At 37.2% G+C, this 19553-nt stretch overlaps 1 protein-coding gene across 2 annotated transcripts in view; it reads left to right on the top strand.

The window, feature by feature from the left end:
• ZNF385D (zinc finger protein 385D) overlaps nucleotides 1-18595 on the top strand; it is a 917929-nt gene extending 899334 nt beyond the window's left edge. For both annotated transcript variants that reach the window (XM_047737891.1, XM_047737898.1), the window contains 4 exons: nucleotides 5188-5418; nucleotides 12325-12503; nucleotides 13545-13646; nucleotides 15524-18595. In XM_047737891.1, coding sequence (XP_047593847.1) covers nucleotides 5188-5418; nucleotides 12325-12503; nucleotides 13545-13646; nucleotides 15524-15757 — 746 coding nt within the window. In that variant the 3' untranslated portion in view covers nucleotides 15758-18595. The remainder of the gene's footprint in view (nucleotides 1-5187; nucleotides 5419-12324; nucleotides 12504-13544; nucleotides 13647-15523) is intronic.
• The last annotated feature ends 958 nt before the right edge of the window (nucleotides 18596-19553 follow it).

Raw genomic sequence — 19553 nt, 5'->3', positions numbered from 1 at the left:
GTTGTAGAATGCAAAGAAATCTGAGTCAACCTTTGGGGAACATTAGAAAAAGTAAATCATTACTCCAATTTCCCATCTTTTGGGAAGGAAGGAAGGAAATAGGAAAGGGAAGGGAAGGAAAGGGAAGGGAAGGAAAGGAAAGAGAAAGAAGGGAGGGAAGGGGAAGGAAGGAAGGAAGGGAGAAAGAAAGAGAGAAAGGGAAGAAAAGACAAGACCTGTAGTTTACTTTTACCATTTTGCACAAGAGATTATTTGAGAGCTGTTGATTTTTCTTTTCTCTCCTCCTCCCAAAATGATTCCAGTAACATAATACTCAGCATAAATGGATGATTGGACATACATGATTGACTCTAGCTCAGGCTATGTTTAGTTTCTTTTAAAGTCAAATTTTTAAGATGCTATCTTCAAACGTGCATAATAAATCATGACCAACTTGAATTAGCTGAAGAGGCAAAAAATGAATTAGATGAAGAGAATGTATACAGTTCTTTTATTTTAAAAAATCAAATTTTTAACAATAAAAAATAAATGAAGAGCATATGCTTCTGAGCCAGACTGTCTAAGTTCAAACCCTTGTGCTCCACCTGGTGGCTCTGGCTTTGGGCAAGTTCCCAAATCTCTCCATCCCTCCATTTCTTCTCAAGATGGGGATAAAAATGGTGTTCCCCTCTTAGGTTTCTATGAGAATTGAATGAATTCATACCTGTAAATGTTTCAAAAGTGATTCAATAATCATTAGCTGTAATTGTTATTCATTCATTCATTGTTTTCTTTTAATAAATATTTGAGTGTTTTTCTCATGCAAAGTGTAAGTGCAAGAATTTAGCAATGCACAAACCTGATTAAAGATTTTACTTTACTATCATCAAGTCATCATGAGATGTCTCATAAACCGTGATGGATATTTATCAGCCTTCTCATCCTCAGTGATTTAGTATATATAGAACCTTGCACAAAACAGCTGCTTAATAAATGTTAGTGGAATCAAGTATGAATCCTTGACTCATTGCAGCACAGGATAATACGCACTTAATTTAGGATTGGGAGTTGCAATGTCAAGTCCCAGTTTCTACCCTAGAGCACTATGTGACTGAAAAATTGTAATCTGAAACCTAAGAAAGCTATACCAAGAAACCACTAAGATTTCTTTTGATCGTGATTCTACCAGGTAACTGACACGATGTACTATTTGTTGACTGGTTATAGTTCTGTTTTTCTTAAATGTAATGAACTTTTCTTTTTAGAATAGTCTTAGATTTACAGAAAAGATTCAAAAATATTACAGAGGGCACCTGTGCACCCTGCATCCAGTTTTCCCTTACTGTTAACATCGCACAGTGTCATAGTGCATTTGTCAGAACTAATGAACCAGTAATGATACATTATTATTAACTAAAGTCCATGTTTCATTCACATCTCCTAAGTTTTCACCTAATGCTCCCCGCCCTTTTCTTTGCTCCAGAATCCTAACCTGGCTACCACATTACATAAAGTCATCACATCATGTCTCCTTAGACTCATCTAGATTTGACAGTTTCTCAGATGTCCCTTGTTTTGATGACCTTAACAGTTTTGGGGACTATCAGTCAGGAATTTCATAAAATGTCTTTAAATTTAGGTTTGTTGAATGTTTTCCCCATGGTTGGACAGGGGTTGTGAGTTTGGGGGAGGAAGTATAGAAGTAATTCATCTCACATCTTATCAAAGGTACATGTTATTAACATAAACACCCACTGAAGATTCTGTTTTTCTGGTTGGATAAAGAATTATGTATAATTGGTAATTTAATGTACCATATTAAGAAAAATTTCTTGACTAGATGTAATTTTCTAGGCAATGTCTAACATAGTTGATTCTCTTTAAATACAGTATAATCTTAAAATACACTTACCTTACTTTTTCCATGAAAAAGTTCCCTCACCACTGATAAATGAAAAGGAACTGAAAAATCCATGTCCTGTTATAAATTAGTAGTAATCCTACCTATGGATACAAGATTTATATATTAAATTTAAAGTGAAAAATATAACTGTTTGTATTTCTTTCAAATTAACTGCAAAAGAAAATAACAGATTTGTGCTCAGCTATGAGGTCAAAAAGCAGAAAGACCAGAAGTTAGGCTTTTTGATACTAATTCCCCTAAAACTGTCTCATGCAGGGGACTTGCCTTGAGAAATGTTAATACTTCACTAAGCCCTAGGCATAGAGAATCTGGCATTTCTAATCTTGTGGCATCCTTGGTCTAAATGTACATTATCTTCAGAGGTTAGAAAAAAATACTGATGTAGCTGTTACAGGGATTAGAAGATCTATGGTTTTGTTTATTCTATACTTTTCTTATGAATTTCACTATAAGCAGGGAAGTTGGTTTAGGATTACTATGATCTATGCTACACACAATTTTCAGATCAAGACATAAAATAAATATAGTCAATCCAGAGGAGAAGTTTTAGAAGTTGGGTATTACTAGAGATATCCTTCCTTGGATTTAAAAATGAAATAAATACCTAGAGTATCACACTGGCTCCAGCATGTAGCCACACTAAGTTAAAATATATATCTATATTTACGGTTGTCACTCCCCATGGAGCTGATTATAAGACCAGTTTAGTAGTTTTAGCCTGCTTCTGTTTGTCACCTTACTTAGTAACCTTATCATGTGTCACAGTCATGGCCAAGAGTATCATCCACAATATTTTTTTTTTAATCCCTGATGTTTTCAAGCTATAAAACACTTCACCCTAAGTCACCATATTCTATTCTATTTCTATGACCTTGGAAATGTCTTTAATTTCTGGAATTTCCTCATTTGTACAGTTTGTGTGAAGGTTAAATGAAATTTTAATTATAAAACACTTAGACATACCTTCTGCTCCCCTCTCTGTTTCCTCTTCTTCTGGAATCCCAATTATTCTAATGTTGTTTCGTCTTATGGTGTCACTTATCTCTCGAATTCTCCCCTCGTGGTCCAGTAGCTGTTTGTCCCTCTTTTGCTCAGCTTCTTTATTCTCTGTCATTTGGTCTTCTATATTGCTAATTCTTTCTTCTGCCTCATTTATCCTAGCAGTGAGAGCCTCCATTTTTGATTGCACCTCATTAAGGAGGGAGACAAACCATAAGTGACTCTTAATCTCACAAAACAAACTGAGGGTTGATGGGGGGAGGGAGGTTGGGAGGGGGGGGTGGGGTTATGGATATTGGGGAGGGTATGTGCTATGGTGAGTGCTGTGAAGTTTGTAAACCTGGCGATTCACAGACCTGTACCCCTGGGGATAAAAATATATGTTTATAAAAAATAAAATTTTAAAAAAATTAAAATTTAATCCAAAAAAAAAACACTTAGCAAATTAATTGGACACTTGTTATTTATTCATAGACACACAGGCCTATGCTTTCAATCATTTCTGGTTTGTTGGGAGCAATGGATAGGTACTAGACTATCGTAGTCATTGCATTTGATGCCCCATCTAGGTTTTCAGAAATATTTTCTAGCTATTACCTGATAATTTTACATCGGCACCTCAAGAGACAAGTGAAAATTAATCGGGAAATGGACCTGTCAATGTTGAGAGAATAAATGTATTCTGGTGCTAAACTTGGGATTAGAGTAATTTTATTTATTTTTCTCTAGCCATGAAAAGCTGATGAGCAGACTCTTTTTACATGGTTGGAGGATATTGTTCAAAACACTAAAGGAGGCTTACTTGATGATCTTAGTAGTTAAATAAGTGATTAAACATGTATGAAATGTCAGGCAAAGGAAATAAGATCCAGATGAATTGTCTTATACAACAGTCCTCAACAAGAGCCCATTTTTCTTCTTATTGACTAGTGTTTCTGATGCCATATTTGGGAAAGAAGCTATAACCAATCTCACCTAAACTCCCACCTTTATATCTGGATCAAAGGAGATATCAAAGTTAAAGGGGATCCTATAACTGCAATCAACTCTTGATAATGTGATCTAATAAGAATAAGCATTTATGAGGACAACATTTCATTGCAGGCAGACCACTGTCCCTTATAATCACTGCCTAATTCATTTATTATGAACTTTTCACTGTGGCATTAATGACGATGGCAGCATCTGGAATGAAAAACAGTTCCAAGAGCAGGTGTAGCTAGAGAGACAGCCTGGGAATATTTTGAATAGGAGGTTAAGAACCAGCCAGCTGGGAGTCACAAAGTAAATAGTAGAAAGGTAGGAAGGTTTTGGAGCATTAGAGATCCTTTGCAATTTGTTATTGGATATGGCAAACATTGCTGATGGTAATCGGTAATTGTCATCTTCAGAATGGGAGCTGTGTATGCCCAAGTGAAGTCAGGATAAAGGACTTTTGCTTTAGAGCTTGACCTCTCCAGATTTAGAATCAGACTTTGGAGCCAGAAGGATTGTAGCATTCCAGTACATCAACACTTCCGTGGTCATCAGACTCTTAGAACGATGATGTGACATTAACATGGGGCGACCAGTCTGTGAATTTCTTTTAGAGTGGCCATTGATGTTTGAAAACTACATAACAAACTCTCTGAACACAGCCCGGTACAGAGCGTGCATTTAATAAATATGCCAGACCAGAGTTTTTGTACTCAGCATTGAATATACAACTCTTTGTAAATAGGACAATGATTTTCTAAATCATTGATCTGAACAAACCCTTATGTTATCAGGTTCCATTTTTTTTTCTTTCTTTGCCCAAGCCTATAGAAAATAATCAGTACTTATATTTTAATTAAAGAAATAAATGTAGAAGGAAAATAGAAATACGAGTAATAAATAAAAATAAAAATATCTTAAAAGTGTTTTTCCTCTATTTTTTAAAAAGCTATCTGTGTAGAAATAGAGGCATACAATGTACAAGGCATTATAAAGACTATTTTACTAAGGCCATATGTTAACAAGAGAAATCTGTGAGCATGTTTATTTGCCCCACAGGAAAAAAAAATTGTAAGTGTATTTGGGTGTATTTTTCAGAATCTTCCGCATGTTTTTTTAATCAATATCGGCAACTACATGTGGCCATCTATGCAAATGTCTTCATGAGATGATTGACTCATAGTCAAGAGGTAGCAATTGCGGGCTGCTCTTATCATTATTAGCAGAATGTAATATTAGTGATACATTTCCAAATAGGGAAAGATAATACCACTGTTTTCCCCTTCTTTCCTGTGTTATTTTGAATGCAGACAGTACCGCAGGGACACCAGCAGTATCAACGACAACTGTGGAAATTCGCAAAAGCAGTGTTATGACAACTGAGATCACCTCCAAAGTGGAAAAAAGCCCCACGACAGCCAGTGGCAATAGCTCATGTCCTTCCACGGAGACTGAGGAAGAAAAGGCAAAACGGCTTCTTTACTGCTCGCTCTGCAAGGTTGCCGTCAACTCTGCCTCGCAGCTGGAGGCACACAACAGTGGTGAGATGCAGTGATTTCTCTTCTGTCTCAACAGCTCTGCAATTATCCTCCTCTGAATGTATTAGATCGTTTGCAGCAGGGGACAAAGGGGTGGTGGAAAACTGGCAATTATTACATGGAAGTTATCAACCATTAAAAATTAAAAATGACACGCAAAGTGTCATTTGCATGGGCACAAGAGAGGACTCGAGGGGCTCCTTAATGTGCTTGTGTTTACGGATGTGTGTGTGTGTGTGTGCACGTGTGTTATTAAACATTAGGAGATAAAATACAATGTAATTCTAAAGTATAAGCTTTGCATTTATTTGATTTTAAAACTGCTATGTACTCCCACGCATTGGCTTCTAAGTGACGTTTTCTAAAGTTTTGTCAATAATATAGCTGCAAAATTTGGTTCCAAAACTCTATGGGCTTTTAGCTAAAACCTCTCCATAATGGTTTTTATGGCAAATGACGCTGTTTGGCACAAATCTGTATCACCCGGACAATTAAATGTAAAGTGTTTATTATGGGCAACCACTGAGGTGTGTTCTCTACATGTAATATTTTATTTACTCTTTGTGACAACCTAAAGATACTATTCTTGCTATTTGATTGAGGCTCAGGCCAGGCACATGACCAACTAAGTGACTGAGCCATGATTTCAACTTAGGTCTTTCTAACTCAAACACTAAACTTGAATATATCATAATAGAACATACTAATAAGCCAGGATGAAATGCTTCCCAATATACTTCAATTCTATCCATCTATTGTATATCTACATCTATAGAAAGATATTATATAGGTATTATATATCTATACCTATACCTATCTGGATAAGTCGATGCAAAAAGAGATCCCAGATCTATATATTTATATCTATATATCTAAATTATATATTTCTATCTATAATTAAATTATGTATAGATATATAGATACAGATAACTGATATATATCCTGCCCGAGATTTTAGACAGCCCTTTGGCCCTAGATTAGATTGCCTCTAAAAGGCTGGGTTCATTGCCTGGACCATGTCAGCAATCACAATAGGAACAGAATCATTTGTAAATCATACCCTGGGTTAATATTGCAGCTTTATGTTGTCTGTCACTGGCCAATCACTGTGCTGCATGGTAATGCTCAAGTATTTACTTCAGTATTCTACGGGAGTAATTGCAGATGGAGAGCAATTCCTTCAACACATCTCTTCCCCTCTGCATGCAACATTAGCTGTCGTCCGGGAGTTCATGAGTTCAGAGGCTGAGAAACACAGAAAAAGATCTGGCCCCAAGTCAGAATCTATACCGTGCAGACGTGCCTCATGTTTTACTCATGCAATTACATTATTCAGGGATGCCAGATAATTGGAGAGCAAAAACATCATTGAAAGTCCATTTATTTCTCAAGAATTCTTGATCATTCTGCATAGTGACAGAGAAACACATTCATTTTGAGGGTGGGGCTCCGCTTTGACAGATAAACAAACCATACCTTTGAGGCTGGAGTTAATTTATCAAGAATTTGGATGTCCTTCCTGAATTCTTATCAGAAACATCTGATTAAGAAGCAAAGAATTCTTCGTTATTTCATTATGTCATATCAGGTCAACATTTTTCATACTCCAATTCTATAATCCTATCTCTGCTTTGTGTGTGGGAAATACCCATAAAGCTTTAAAAGCACATTCACCCATATCACTTTCAGATATATACGATTCCCTATATCCAGGGATTCTGATTTATTATATATCCAGGCCTGGAAGTGACAGTGTTTGGGAAAAGAAAAGAAGCAAAAACAAAAAACCTCACAATGTTGCACAGGCAGAGCTGAGAACTACTGGAAACATCTTATCTGAGAGTTTAAGGTGGTAAATGCGTTGTAACCTTATAGGAATCCCTTTATAGGGCTGTCCCCTCCAAACCTTCAGTCCAATCAGTGAACTATAACCTCCCCCCTTCTGCCTAAGCTTGGTTTCTTTATCCCTGCATTTCCCTTCCTACATCAGAGATTTTTTTCCAGGGTCCAGGCCCAGTGCTTATTTTCCGCCTCCCACGAGACTTGCACTAGCCAGTTGGGCCAGAACTGGAGGTGGCCAAGGAAGAAGAGAAGATACACACGTAGATTCTCTTTAATCTCCTCTGTGCCATTTTTGATTTGCAAATCAGCTCTCTTTTGTAACTGAAGCAGCGGAGGGCAGCTTATTGTGTCTGGGACATCCTCTACCTGTGGATGGTGAATGCCGTCATTTCCACAGTCAGACAACTGCCCCTCGTGCCCTGGTTCCTGCATCTTTGCCTTCGGATCCCATGTGGGGAAACCCAGGGGAGGGGGATGTAAAGGAGAGGGGATCTCTGTAGGCTCACTCGCCTGCCACAAAAAGAGTAGCTGTTGTAGGAGTCATCCAAAGATTAGTGTGGCGTATTTTAGTTTGGGTTCCATTAGAAGCAGACTCTGAGACCGGGATTTCATGGGTCAGGAAGTGGGAAGGGGGAACAGGGAAGGGAAGCGGCCAGCGACCTGTGCATCACTAGGCAGTTACCAACGTGGGCAACTGGACTTGCCGAACAAAGCCATGACACCACAGGGCTCCCACTGCATTTCACTGTTTTAAACATAAAAATGTCCAGTGGTCACATAGAATGACAGAATGGAGTTAGCTCAAATTCTGTCACTTCATCTTTATAATCAAGGTGTTATCATCTCAGTGTTCACTTATGATCTATTGTTTACATTGGAAATATAAAGTACCACCAGGGCCAAAGGCATGACTGCAGCCCTTGTGAGCTTGAATGATTTCAAACAGGGAATCGCTAATGAAACAGGAGACTGTAGCCAAATTCCTGTGTGTCTGTGGCCCACGGTGTAATGGAGAGGTCTACCCATTTATTTCCATGTAACATATGATGTTTAGTATAGGGTAAGTTAGACAATGGGGTAATTTAATATATGCTAAAATCTCAACAGGAAAAACACTGCTTGTTTAGGATATAGACAAATTGTGTTCTAAGACACAGTCCTTTATCATGGACGTCGGTTAGAGTTGCCAGTTCATGGTGAAGGTGGAAAGTAGACTGTCTGTTTTAGTCCATTTAATTATTTTCTAGTTCTCTTTCATGGATCCCTATATTACCTGTCCCCACAGCAGACCACAGTCACTGCCTGTGGGCTCCACTGCCCCCACACTCACCCCCCCACCTCCCCTGTATCATTAACAATTCTCTGCTTGCTTTCAGAGCTAGATATTAGGAAACCACTGTGATGATTGTGCTTTTTTCAGGGAACTCGGATTGAAGACCAATTTTGTTCAGAAACAACCAGACTGTAGGGTGGGGAGATGTGTCCTTTGCATCTAAATTGTAATTCTAAGTATTTCTCTCTCTTTTTTTCCCCTTCCATATGCATGGAATAAGGTCTTTAGCTCTCAATGTAGAGTTATACATTTATGGTTTTTCTTTTTAATCGTAAACCAATTTTGAGATTATAGCTTCCATCGCACACAACTTCTTGTATGTCACAATGGAATGAGCTAGAAGCGATCAGACCATTTTTACCTCAGATCCACAAATAACAATTCGGTGTGAACCTGGGCAAGTCGACTGTTCTCTTTGGACCTCTCTCCCTCTCTCTTTAATGGTGCTAAGAAGCCCTATGGCACCTTGTAAGGATGAATTATTATGGAACGATTATTAGTGTGACCACAGTTGCTGCTAGCATTATTTGGGGATCGGTTGTGTTATTTCATTTGCTTTCTCTTTTATTTTTTCACTGAATTTGCAGTTAATGGATTTATATTCCATAACATTGGAATGCAGGATTTAAATATGAGCATTCCTGCTTTGCATTTTTTTTAAGAATTTGAGAGAAGTAGATATCATAGCTTACTAGCATGATTCACAAAACAGTCTAAGAATGTTAAACAACTTAAGAGGACATACTCTTTTCAAAAGATCTGGAAGTCTCCTTTTAGTTGTATGTTATAGACACAGATAAAACAAAAAAAAAAATTTGTCTTTTTCTTGAAAGAAATCTCCCCAAAACATTCTACTAAGTAATGCTTTGCTTAGCTGATTTTGATGGTTTTCTCTACGTAATTAAAAACCTTTAAAATGTTTTATAGTTAGTGCTTATTATGAATTTGGGTAAGTTTTTCTGGAAATAACTTGAAGTGGTAACATTTGATAATTTTCATTAGGCTCGTTTGAGCTTTTCTATCCCTAGACAGGGCTTATTCTATCCCTCACTAAGTTTTAATATACAGAAAAGGCACTTATCAAAGGATAGACTTTACTGACTTTTAGAGATTTCTAAATTTTTGCTTAAACAAAACCGACACTGTTAAGAAGGAGAAGAGAACTAAAATTTACTGAGAGCTCATGGAAATGCCAAAAGTAATTCTTAGAACAATAAATGCATTTCATGTAACACCAGTAGAGCAAATAATTTCCTCTTCCACAGCAGAGGACACTGAAGCACAAAGAAATGTAAACCACACAGCTAATGGAGGCAAACCCCGCTCCTACCATGCCAGAGTCGGAGTCCACGATGCTCTTGACAAATACGTGTTCATTGCTCTTTATTCATACCCAATACTTGAGCTGTATCTCCTGTGGGTGAGGCACTAAGAATACAGGATGAGCAAACCCCTGGAGTTGCCTTCAAGAAGCCCATGTCTAATTCGTGCTTCTGTGTTCAGGAAGAGAATTAGGTAAAGACTTGTTTCATCAAGACATCCGTTTCACATTTCAAGTGAGAAATTCACTTAAGCCAGTCAGCTGTGGTCAGTGTTCATGGCCTTATTATTATTAAGGTCCAAAGATTATCTGCCACTCCTAATTCAGCTTCTTTCAGGGTAACGGTAAGCCTCCCAATTACAGAAGATATTGCGTGGGTCAGGAGTCCCTCCAGACAGTCAGAATAAGAGCCACTCTCCTACTGACTGCTTCCTAAGCATTGATAAGCCAAACCAGCCCAGGAATGCTTCTCACTTTGACTGAAGAAGCTGTATGGAAAAGAAGTGTTTTGATAAAATCACCTGTTTGGATAAAAAAGGTTGGACAACCATCTAGACACACACACACACACACACACACACGCACACAGTGAGAAAAAGGAAAAAATATATATATATAAAATGTATATATACATTTTACTCTGCAGATGGTGTAAGTCAGTGTATGGCGAAACAATGCTCTAGGGGGCAAGATCTATATACAAATATATGTATATATATTTGTATATATATGTATATATATATTTGTATATATATGTATATATATATTTGTGTATATATATATTTGTATATATATATTTGTGTGTGTATATATGTGTATATATATATATTTGTATATATATGTATATATATATTTGTATATATATGTATATATATATTTTTGTGTGTATATATATATATGTGTGTATATATATATATATTTGTATATAGATCTTGCTCCCTAGAGCATTGTTTTGCCATACACTGACTTACACCATCTGCAGAGTAAAATGTATTTGTGTCTATTTTGCAAAGGGCAGGTGGAGGGGGCTTGCAAACTTAAAGGGAAAAGCAGAAAGGCCTCCCCACCGGCTCCACATTTCAAGTCCTCCAGTCTACTTACAAGGTGTCGACCTTTTTCTCTTTCCTTCATATGTTGGGATATGAACATTTTCATAGATGTGCATAAGAATACGACCTTCAACGTGGGGAATCTATGTTGTAAGAATATACCTTTTTTAATATCGGATTTGGTAAAGTTGCAATCATTCTAAAAGAGAGAAACGTGACTGTGAAGCTGTTTCTTGTATTCATCACCTCTTATTTAAGGCGATGGTCATTGGCACTGACCTAGTGTGCCCCTCAATGTGTTTTCCTTGTTGATAGTAATGGTTCTGGAAGGCTGGTCCAGGAATCCAGAAAATTGAGAATCTTATTTTTTATGCCTCTAGAACTGATAACAATCTAATAAACACAAGTAGGAAAGAGAAACCACTGGAAAAAAAAAAGGGTTTAATGGCAGAAAGGACATAAATGATGATGAGAGAAAATTTCATAGCAAAACCATATGGCTAAGTGATAAAAATAAAGAATAGTTATCAACACGAAGAAAAAGAAAATTGTGAACAAAATTTTGAGAGAAGCTCCCATTCATAAACTACCAGGCTAAAAAAAACAAAAACAAAAACAAAAAAACCCCAAAAAACAAACAAGTGTTAATAATGGAAGTTACACTCGGCATGAGTGAGAGTCCAGAGATGTTTATCGGTTTATTAAAAAGAAACTTTTGTGTATAGTGTAACTTCTTAGCCTTTCACCGCTTATCTTCTTGGTCATTTGTTTTTACATTTGAAATTGAGTTATGACCAATCAGTTTGGGCTTTACTATCCTAATGGGGCTGGTTTTTTTTTTTTTTTTTTTCAGCCATTAAGATCTTTATACTCTTCCTTTTCCTTTTTGAACCTAAAACACATAGCCAAGAAAGCTTGCTTGTATTCTGTTTAGAAAGTGGGTCTTTAATTAGTGCCACTTCTGTAAACACAACATGTTTAAGCTGATTACATTTGTTACACATCACCTCCAACTATACCTTGAGCAACTAAATCACTCTTCCTCATCTGCTATCATTTATGTCTTATTAGCATCGAGAGGAAGTGCAACAAAGTCACACCCATTTAATTTCATCTAGGGACTCTGGAGTGTAGGTGTTCTGTTAATGGTGCTGGTTTGATATGTGGGACATTGTAAAAACATGAGCAATTAATTATGTAAGGTGGTCAGAGCTCATTGTCTTCTAAGTTAAGCATATCTCAGTCATAATCCCAGCAAGAACTGCTCTAAAACTAGGCATCACATTTTGTTACTGTATCATTTCCTAAAGGCACATACTAGATAAGATTAATTTTCTTTCTTTTTTTCTGAATCTTCCGGGCAGGTACTAAGCACAAAACCATGCTAGAAGCTCGGAATGGAAGCGGGACTATCAAAGCCTTTCCTAGGGCAGGCGTGAAAGGCAAAGGACCAGTTAATAAGGGAAACACAGGTCTGCAAAACAAAACGTTTCACTGTGAAATCTGTGATGTGCACGTCAACTCGGAAACACAACTTAAACAGGTAGACAGCGCATATTCTAGAAATGAAAACAGATAGGGGACATCCTGATAAGCCAATGTGTGTGCTTCCTTTGTTCCCTTTCTTTCCTGTTTTCCTCTCCCTCCCGTCCGTCCATCCATCCATCCATCCATCCACTTATCTTCTACTCACTGCCTTTATTTATTTATGCCTAGTTTAGTTGCCAAGGAAATAGTAAAATGTAATATTTTCTAAATCCTTTCAGAAAATGTCTGAAGTGAGTTTGTACTATTCTTTTTTCTGAAGAGTGGGAGGAAAAGGAGTATTAGATCTTTTCTCTGCCAGGTTTCCCACTCAAAAGTGTTGATTTTCTTGAAAGGTCAAATTGCAATGTTCCATTTTTACTTGTTTAGATATTTACATGTTACAACTAATTTTATACTGTTCTATTCTTTTATTTTATGTACTTTATTACATGGTGTTGTACTGTATTGCTAAATCCTGCAGCCACCTGCTAAAGGGATGACTAATCCTACTGCATTCACTTTTACTGTGAATAGCCCTCCAAAGAGATCAGTTAGACATTGCCAACTAAAGGCCCAGCCCTCATATTGTGCTGTATTTTATATGCATGTGTGCAGTATTGTGCTCATTTTATGCACCTTCGTTATTTATCTTTAGAATTTAAGGGGCTGACATTTGGCTGTACAAATGTGAGGGTAAATATTAGTATGGAAATAAATTCATGCCTGCCTGGGCATCTTTGTTTATTTGCACATAAAATTCCTTTAGATATTCCTTTCCTTTGTACACTTTTTAAAAGGAAATCTGCGCAGCGATAAAGAGAAAGGCTGGGAAAACGAAGAGCCTTCTATTTGTTAAAAATATACTAAAAGAGGTAACATAAAAATATATATCCTCAATCCATCAGAACCCAAGGACAAAAGTGCATGCTCTTTTGTTTTTGTCTCTGCAACTTGTATGAAATAACTAATCTTCTTCCTCAGGTTAAAACAGTATTTTTGAGAGGGGGTTTGGGGATGTTTTTTTTAAAACACTGTCATTTTTAATTGTTTTTAATAGCACATTAGCAGTAGAAGGCACAAAGACAGAGCTGCTGGGAAGCCCCCGAAACCTAAATACAGTCCTTACAACAAACTACAGAAGGCAGCACATCCTCTGGGGGTAAGTGTCATCATTGATTCCCAATCAACAGTGATCTTGAATGTCGCACTGTCTGATGAACTTGATTTTTTTGTTGTTGTTGTCAATTATTAAGTGAAATAAATGGAAGGTACCTTAGTCATGAGGAACAGTTGATTGGAAAGTCCCAACCCACACTCCAACATAGAATTATAGGTTTTGTGAGTTGTGTGGGTGGTTTGCCACGTTTAGCCACAGTCTAGTAGCTGTATCTTTTGGAGTTGGTCTCTGGTTAATGACAGAGCATGGGGAAGGGAGTAAAGCCAAACTTTTGAGTCAAGTAGGTGATATAATGATATCTGGTCTTGCTGTCAGTGGATAATTTTAGGAAAGTTCAGTGAAAAAGAAGTTCTCGCCTCTCTTTTTTAATATCTTCAAGGGACAAAGCACTGGTGTTTTTGATACCCTCAACAGTTTTGGATTTTGAATAGCATGGTCTCAAGGGCATGACTAATTTTATTTAATTATTACACCAAGAATAATATCTGAGGCCTGGGGAAATTCTTCCTGGGAGATGCCTTCTTTCCATTACCCCCAATATACCTTTAGATTAGTGAACATACTAGTATAAATGTCCTGACCTGGATTTTTTTTTTTAGGAATTTAAGGGAAATCTGTGAAACCTGACAATCTCAAGCTAATATTTATGACCACGTGTGTGTGTGTGGGGGGGGGGGGGGTTGTTGTTTCTTCTTTTTGTTTTCCTGGTTGAATTGACCATAGCTTTCATCAGGGAGACCCAGGGCTCAATGAAAAGTTAAGAACAACTGATCTATACAGCATGTGCTGAATTGTGCATTTTGAAATCTGTTTTCTTCAAAATAGATCTTATTAATAATCGGTGCTATTGTGTGCTGCTGGCACGTGAAAATATAGTTAAAGGAAAACTGCAATCATCTATTATGAGACCTCAGTAGGAGTTGACCCAATTAATTTAGTAGCATCACCCATTTTTATGCAAATGAAGTCACTCTACTCTTTTGTACAGAAGCAATTTTAGCTGCATTGAAAGGCTGTGAATTCTGCACAGAGCTGATGTTTCAGCACCACTAGTCATAACTTTGAGTGCTATTTCTGACCAGCATAGATGCAGCTTTCAACAATCAAGTGAATGGTTCTTAAATAAACAGGGAAGTCAAATTGTATTAATGTCACCATCCAAAACCTCCTTCCTAGCTCTCACTGTGTTACTGTTTCCATAAATGGGAACATTCTGTGAGAACAGCCATCTTACTAATGCTACTAGCCAAAGAATGAACTGGTTTTGTAGAGTAGGATTGAGAGAATTGTTACCATTTGCACAAAGAGGAAGCATAAAATGGCACATTTTGGGGGGAGGTAAGTTTCAGGGGAGGCAAGTTTCACCTTGAAAGTGAAATTTTGTTATTTTTATTTCTCTTCATTAATACCTCACACCTTTCTGGGCTCCCCAGTTTATATACATGGATAGCCTAATAGTCGCTGTCAACATTAATAAATCTCTCTTTTAAAATATCAATTCCGTGACAGTTCATGTGTGTGTGTACAGTGGTGTAAAAATTCCACACTTTCTTCCTCAACATGAATACTTTCCTCAGGTGGTATATTTATGAAGAAAAATAAAATAAGGTTGCTGAGTACTTTTCTGGACCAACAGTCTAAGCTGGCCATCTTCAAGTGCTCTTCCAGCTCTTTCAAAGGAAAGATGTTCTACACTTTCCGTTATTCTTATTGACCTTCCCAAGTGTGATTTTTATCTTTGTAGTTGCTTCCTGATACATTTTAAAAGCTGCCCATCATTCTGGATTCTATGGGTAGATGCCCAAACTCCTGTCCTTCTGTCTTTTTTTTTTTTTCTTCTCTCTCTCTCTCCCTTGCAGGTAAAATTAGTATTTTCAAAAGAACCTTCAAAGCCATTGGCTCCACGAATTCTACCAAACCCACTGGCAGCAGCAGCCGCTGCTGCTGCAGTGGCCGTGAACTCCCCCTTCAGTCTCCGAACTGCTCCAGCGGCCACACTGTTCCAGACCTCGGCCCTCCCGCCAGCACTCCTGCGGCCAGCTCCCGGACCTATTCGGACCGCCCACACTCCTGTGCTGTTTGCTCCTTACTGAGTTCCAAATGGGAGTACTTGTACTGCAATAATTTTTCAAAAAACAAACAAAAAACAACAACAACAACAAAAAAAAACAAAAGAGAACTATGCAGTGTTTATTTATAGTTTAAAGTCTATCTGAAGAGCCAGGACTTTTGATAGTGAATCGAAAAGATTATTAAAAAAAAAAAAAAAAAAAAGAGGGAGGCTTAGGGGTGGGAGGGGTGGGGTGGTATTTTCTCCAAATTAAAGCATTCCTCTTGAACACTGATTGTTTTAGAAGTGATCTCCAGCATTGACTTGTAGTGGTATCTAGAATTTCTGAAGCCTTTGTGACTGTGCTTTTGGGCACCTATTTCCCTCTGCATTGTCTTTCCTGCTTTATGAAACAGCTATACATTGTAAGGGCATTAACTGGTTCCAATGTATATATATAATAATTTACTCTGTAGATTAAGATAATATGAAAAAAGAAAAACAAAAAAACAAAAAAGAAAAAAAAAAAAACAAAAACAAAAGCAACACTGTGAATAGTAGTACCCGTGCTGGTCCTCTTGCTATGACAGCAATTACTGGGTATTTATCCCAACAAAAGTAGATACAGTAGATGTCTTGTAAACAATAGTGCTGTGTCTCACTCTATGCCACTAGGTTATAAAGAATTGCAAAAGGTAGAATGAACAACTATTTCATGCCAGTAAGCAGCCAAATGATACACAAACACCAGAGGGTTCTGCGGAGGTCTTCCTGGTCCATATTCTCTCCCCCCATCCAGCTTGTAGGTGACTTTAAGTTGAAGACAAGAGAGTAGGGCTTAAGCATAGAGGTGGGGGAGGTATTAATAAAGGTCATTTCTTACAAAGTACTTTTTCCTCCCACTGAAGCAGTGTTGCTGGAAAGAGGGAAAGAAAGCTTTGTAAATCTGAAAACAGGTAAACCCGTGCATTGTGGGTGTTTAGAAAGAAATCAGTTCAACTGTTCTGTTTAGTAGATCAGAAATGATCATAACCTAAGATGATTGTGCAAAGTAAAGATGTTTCATGTTAGTACATATCAAAAAAAAAAACCCACAAAAAACAGAGAATATTGCATCCCTGCAATATCCCCTTTATATCATACCAGTAAGGTTACCTCTTAGGCAAAGGTTTCTGCTTTGAACATGATGGTAGATGTTAGCTATTGTGGGCTTTTTCTTGTTTCTTTTTTAGATTTCCTACTGACATGATATGAACAATTAATATATACTTAAATGCTAGTAAAACAAGAAAAATGAATCTGAGGTGATTGCAGACCGAGGATATAGTGTTGAAAAAATTCTGGTAAGATGCACTTGACCATGATTTCTCTAGTGGAGTTATGAAATACTGGCAGCCTTTGATAGTCACCAAAAGGCTGAAAGGAGTTCATGTTTTACCTTTAAAACAAGATTTATCAGGGGTATATATAAATATATGTATATTGTATATATGTTAGAAAGATTAAGAGAATAACTTATAAAAAGAAATTCTATATAAAATAATTATATAACCATCCCATGTTACATGTTATCATTAAGTTGGTAACAAATGGCATAAAAATAGCTGTGCCTTTAATTTGTGATAAAGGCTATTTGCTTTTTCCCATAGAAAGCTAACGTATACCTATCACTATGATGGGATTCGATGCAGCCAGTCTGTTGCATTAAGAATAAGGACACTCAAACTTAGAACAATGTTAAAACATGTACAAATCAACCCTACATGATTTAGGTTTAGAGAAAAAAAATATTTTTGAAAAGGTTTTGTAAAGACTATTTAAATCTATAGGGAAGGGCTGGGTATGGCCTTCCTGAAACTGCTCTTATCTAAACTGTAGTAACCTTTTTGAGAGGTACAAAGATTCCAGATGAAACCATTTGAGAGATAGGTATATAGCATTTGTCATTTTATATTTGAGAAACACCCATAGCGTGCTTGGTGCTCAACATTGAACATGGTCTTTGGAGTTCTCCACCATCTAGCTGTAGACATTTGTCATATAAACATATCTTTAAAACAGTTGGCTTTATACATCTTTTGTTAAACAATCAACAAAATAAGGAAGAAAGGAAGGATAGAAGGAAGGAAGAAAAGGGAAGATGGCAGGTAGATAAACTAGACAAAAGACAAAAGTTATTTCATTGGTCTTTGGTAAAAAGAATTTCAAACCACACATCTCTGGTTAAACATGTTGGTTAGTATTAAAATTTGTTTTTTGAGAGTATCCGGTGATTAATGTTTACTAACGCCTCTACTCCCTGGTTTTAGCAAGCGTTTCCTTTTTTTCCACACACACCCCTTCCTGGTTCAGCCAGATGGAATGTCCTCATGAGTTTGTTGTTTGGGGCTCTGTCTATATCCCGTGTGACCAGCTTCTAAAGAATTTGAACTTTAGTTGCCTTGTTCTGGTTTGTCAAATAGTTTGATCTTTCACTGTAACTTAGCCTGAATCCTTACCCAACAACCTTTACACCTGATAAAACCACTTTCTGTTGGAGAACTTAATGTTAATTGATGCAATCTCACTACGACGTGCTTTTGCTGTTCTTCCCCATTTTCACCAAAGTGAATCAGCCAGTCCACTAGAAGTCAGGGCCTTTGGGATGCAAAGAGTCCTGGATCACAAGGTGTTACTAACTTTAATGATTTGCTGGGAACAAACAAATCAGCCATATTTTCTCCATCAGCCATATGAGAAAACTCAGAAATACCTAAATCCCTTCTGCCTCACTTCGCTATGGAACCATTTTTGTTTAAATGGTCTCTTAAATTGGAGTTGTAATCATCAGTTGTCTTTTCCTCACTACCTAATAAAGGATGAAGCCTAACTATGGAACTTACAGTGGACTTTCTGTGAATTGCTTCCCTCCACTCCACGTTATTTATCAACACCAGATCAACATCCATTACGGTTCAGACTGCTATAAAACCCTATCCTTTCCCTTAGGGAACTTTTTTCATGAATAAAGATCAATAATTCAGATTGGTCAGCACTGGTGCTCTGAAAATCCCCAAAGGTGGTCTGTCTTTATGGTTATATATCCCTTCCCACGCATCACACCCATGGCAAGGAAGTGATAGGGAAAGCATCTCCGATTTCATTTGAAACAGATATAAATGCATTGCAAGAGCCAGATGCCTCTGGAAAAAGCATTGCTGCCCCTCATCCAGATCATCCAGACAAATGGGAAACAGTCGTTGGGGAGGTACTGTATTTCTCTCTTGAGAAAACAGGTGATTACACATGACAAATTGCTCCTATCACTGGTCCTAATCTTTGAAGAGTGGTGGTTCTATTCACATAAGCAAACACAGTTGGCTTTTGGCAATTTATGTCATCCCTGCCGCATCTGTAACGATTGCAATCTTAAGGAACTATTAGGCTTCCCTTCACCTATTGCAATAATTCATGCCATTATCATCAGAGCTATAATTTTGTTTCTTTGAAAGGTGCTACGTATTTTGCTGCCAGAGAACTATTTAACAAAGAGAGTGTTCATACTCACTTGCAAGTTAAAAGACCAGGAAATCATAAAGTGAAAAAATTAATAGACAACAAGGCTTTTTAAAATAGGATTATTCAAATTTATCGTGGATGTTTCCATGTAAGTTTCTAAGGCACAGGACCAATACATAGCACACGTGGCATTAAATTTCACCTACGATTAAATTTTAAATACTTTGACCCCATACCCGTGTAATGGTCAACTTTCCTGAAGAAATCAGATCACAAAGCTAAATGATTCAAGTGGTGTAGAGGCCTCTTCCTTCAAATACGAATTAATATAGAGGACTACC

The sequence above is a fragment of the Lutra lutra genome, chromosome 1 (genome assembly GCF_902655055.1).
Source record: "Lutra lutra chromosome 1, mLutLut1.2, whole genome shotgun sequence".
In the NCBI taxonomy this organism is placed as follows: Eukaryota; Metazoa; Chordata; class Mammalia; order Carnivora; family Mustelidae; genus Lutra; species Lutra lutra.
The sequence above is the reverse complement of the archived record's forward strand: the minus strand, read 5'-3'. Positions and strand labels throughout refer to the sequence as shown.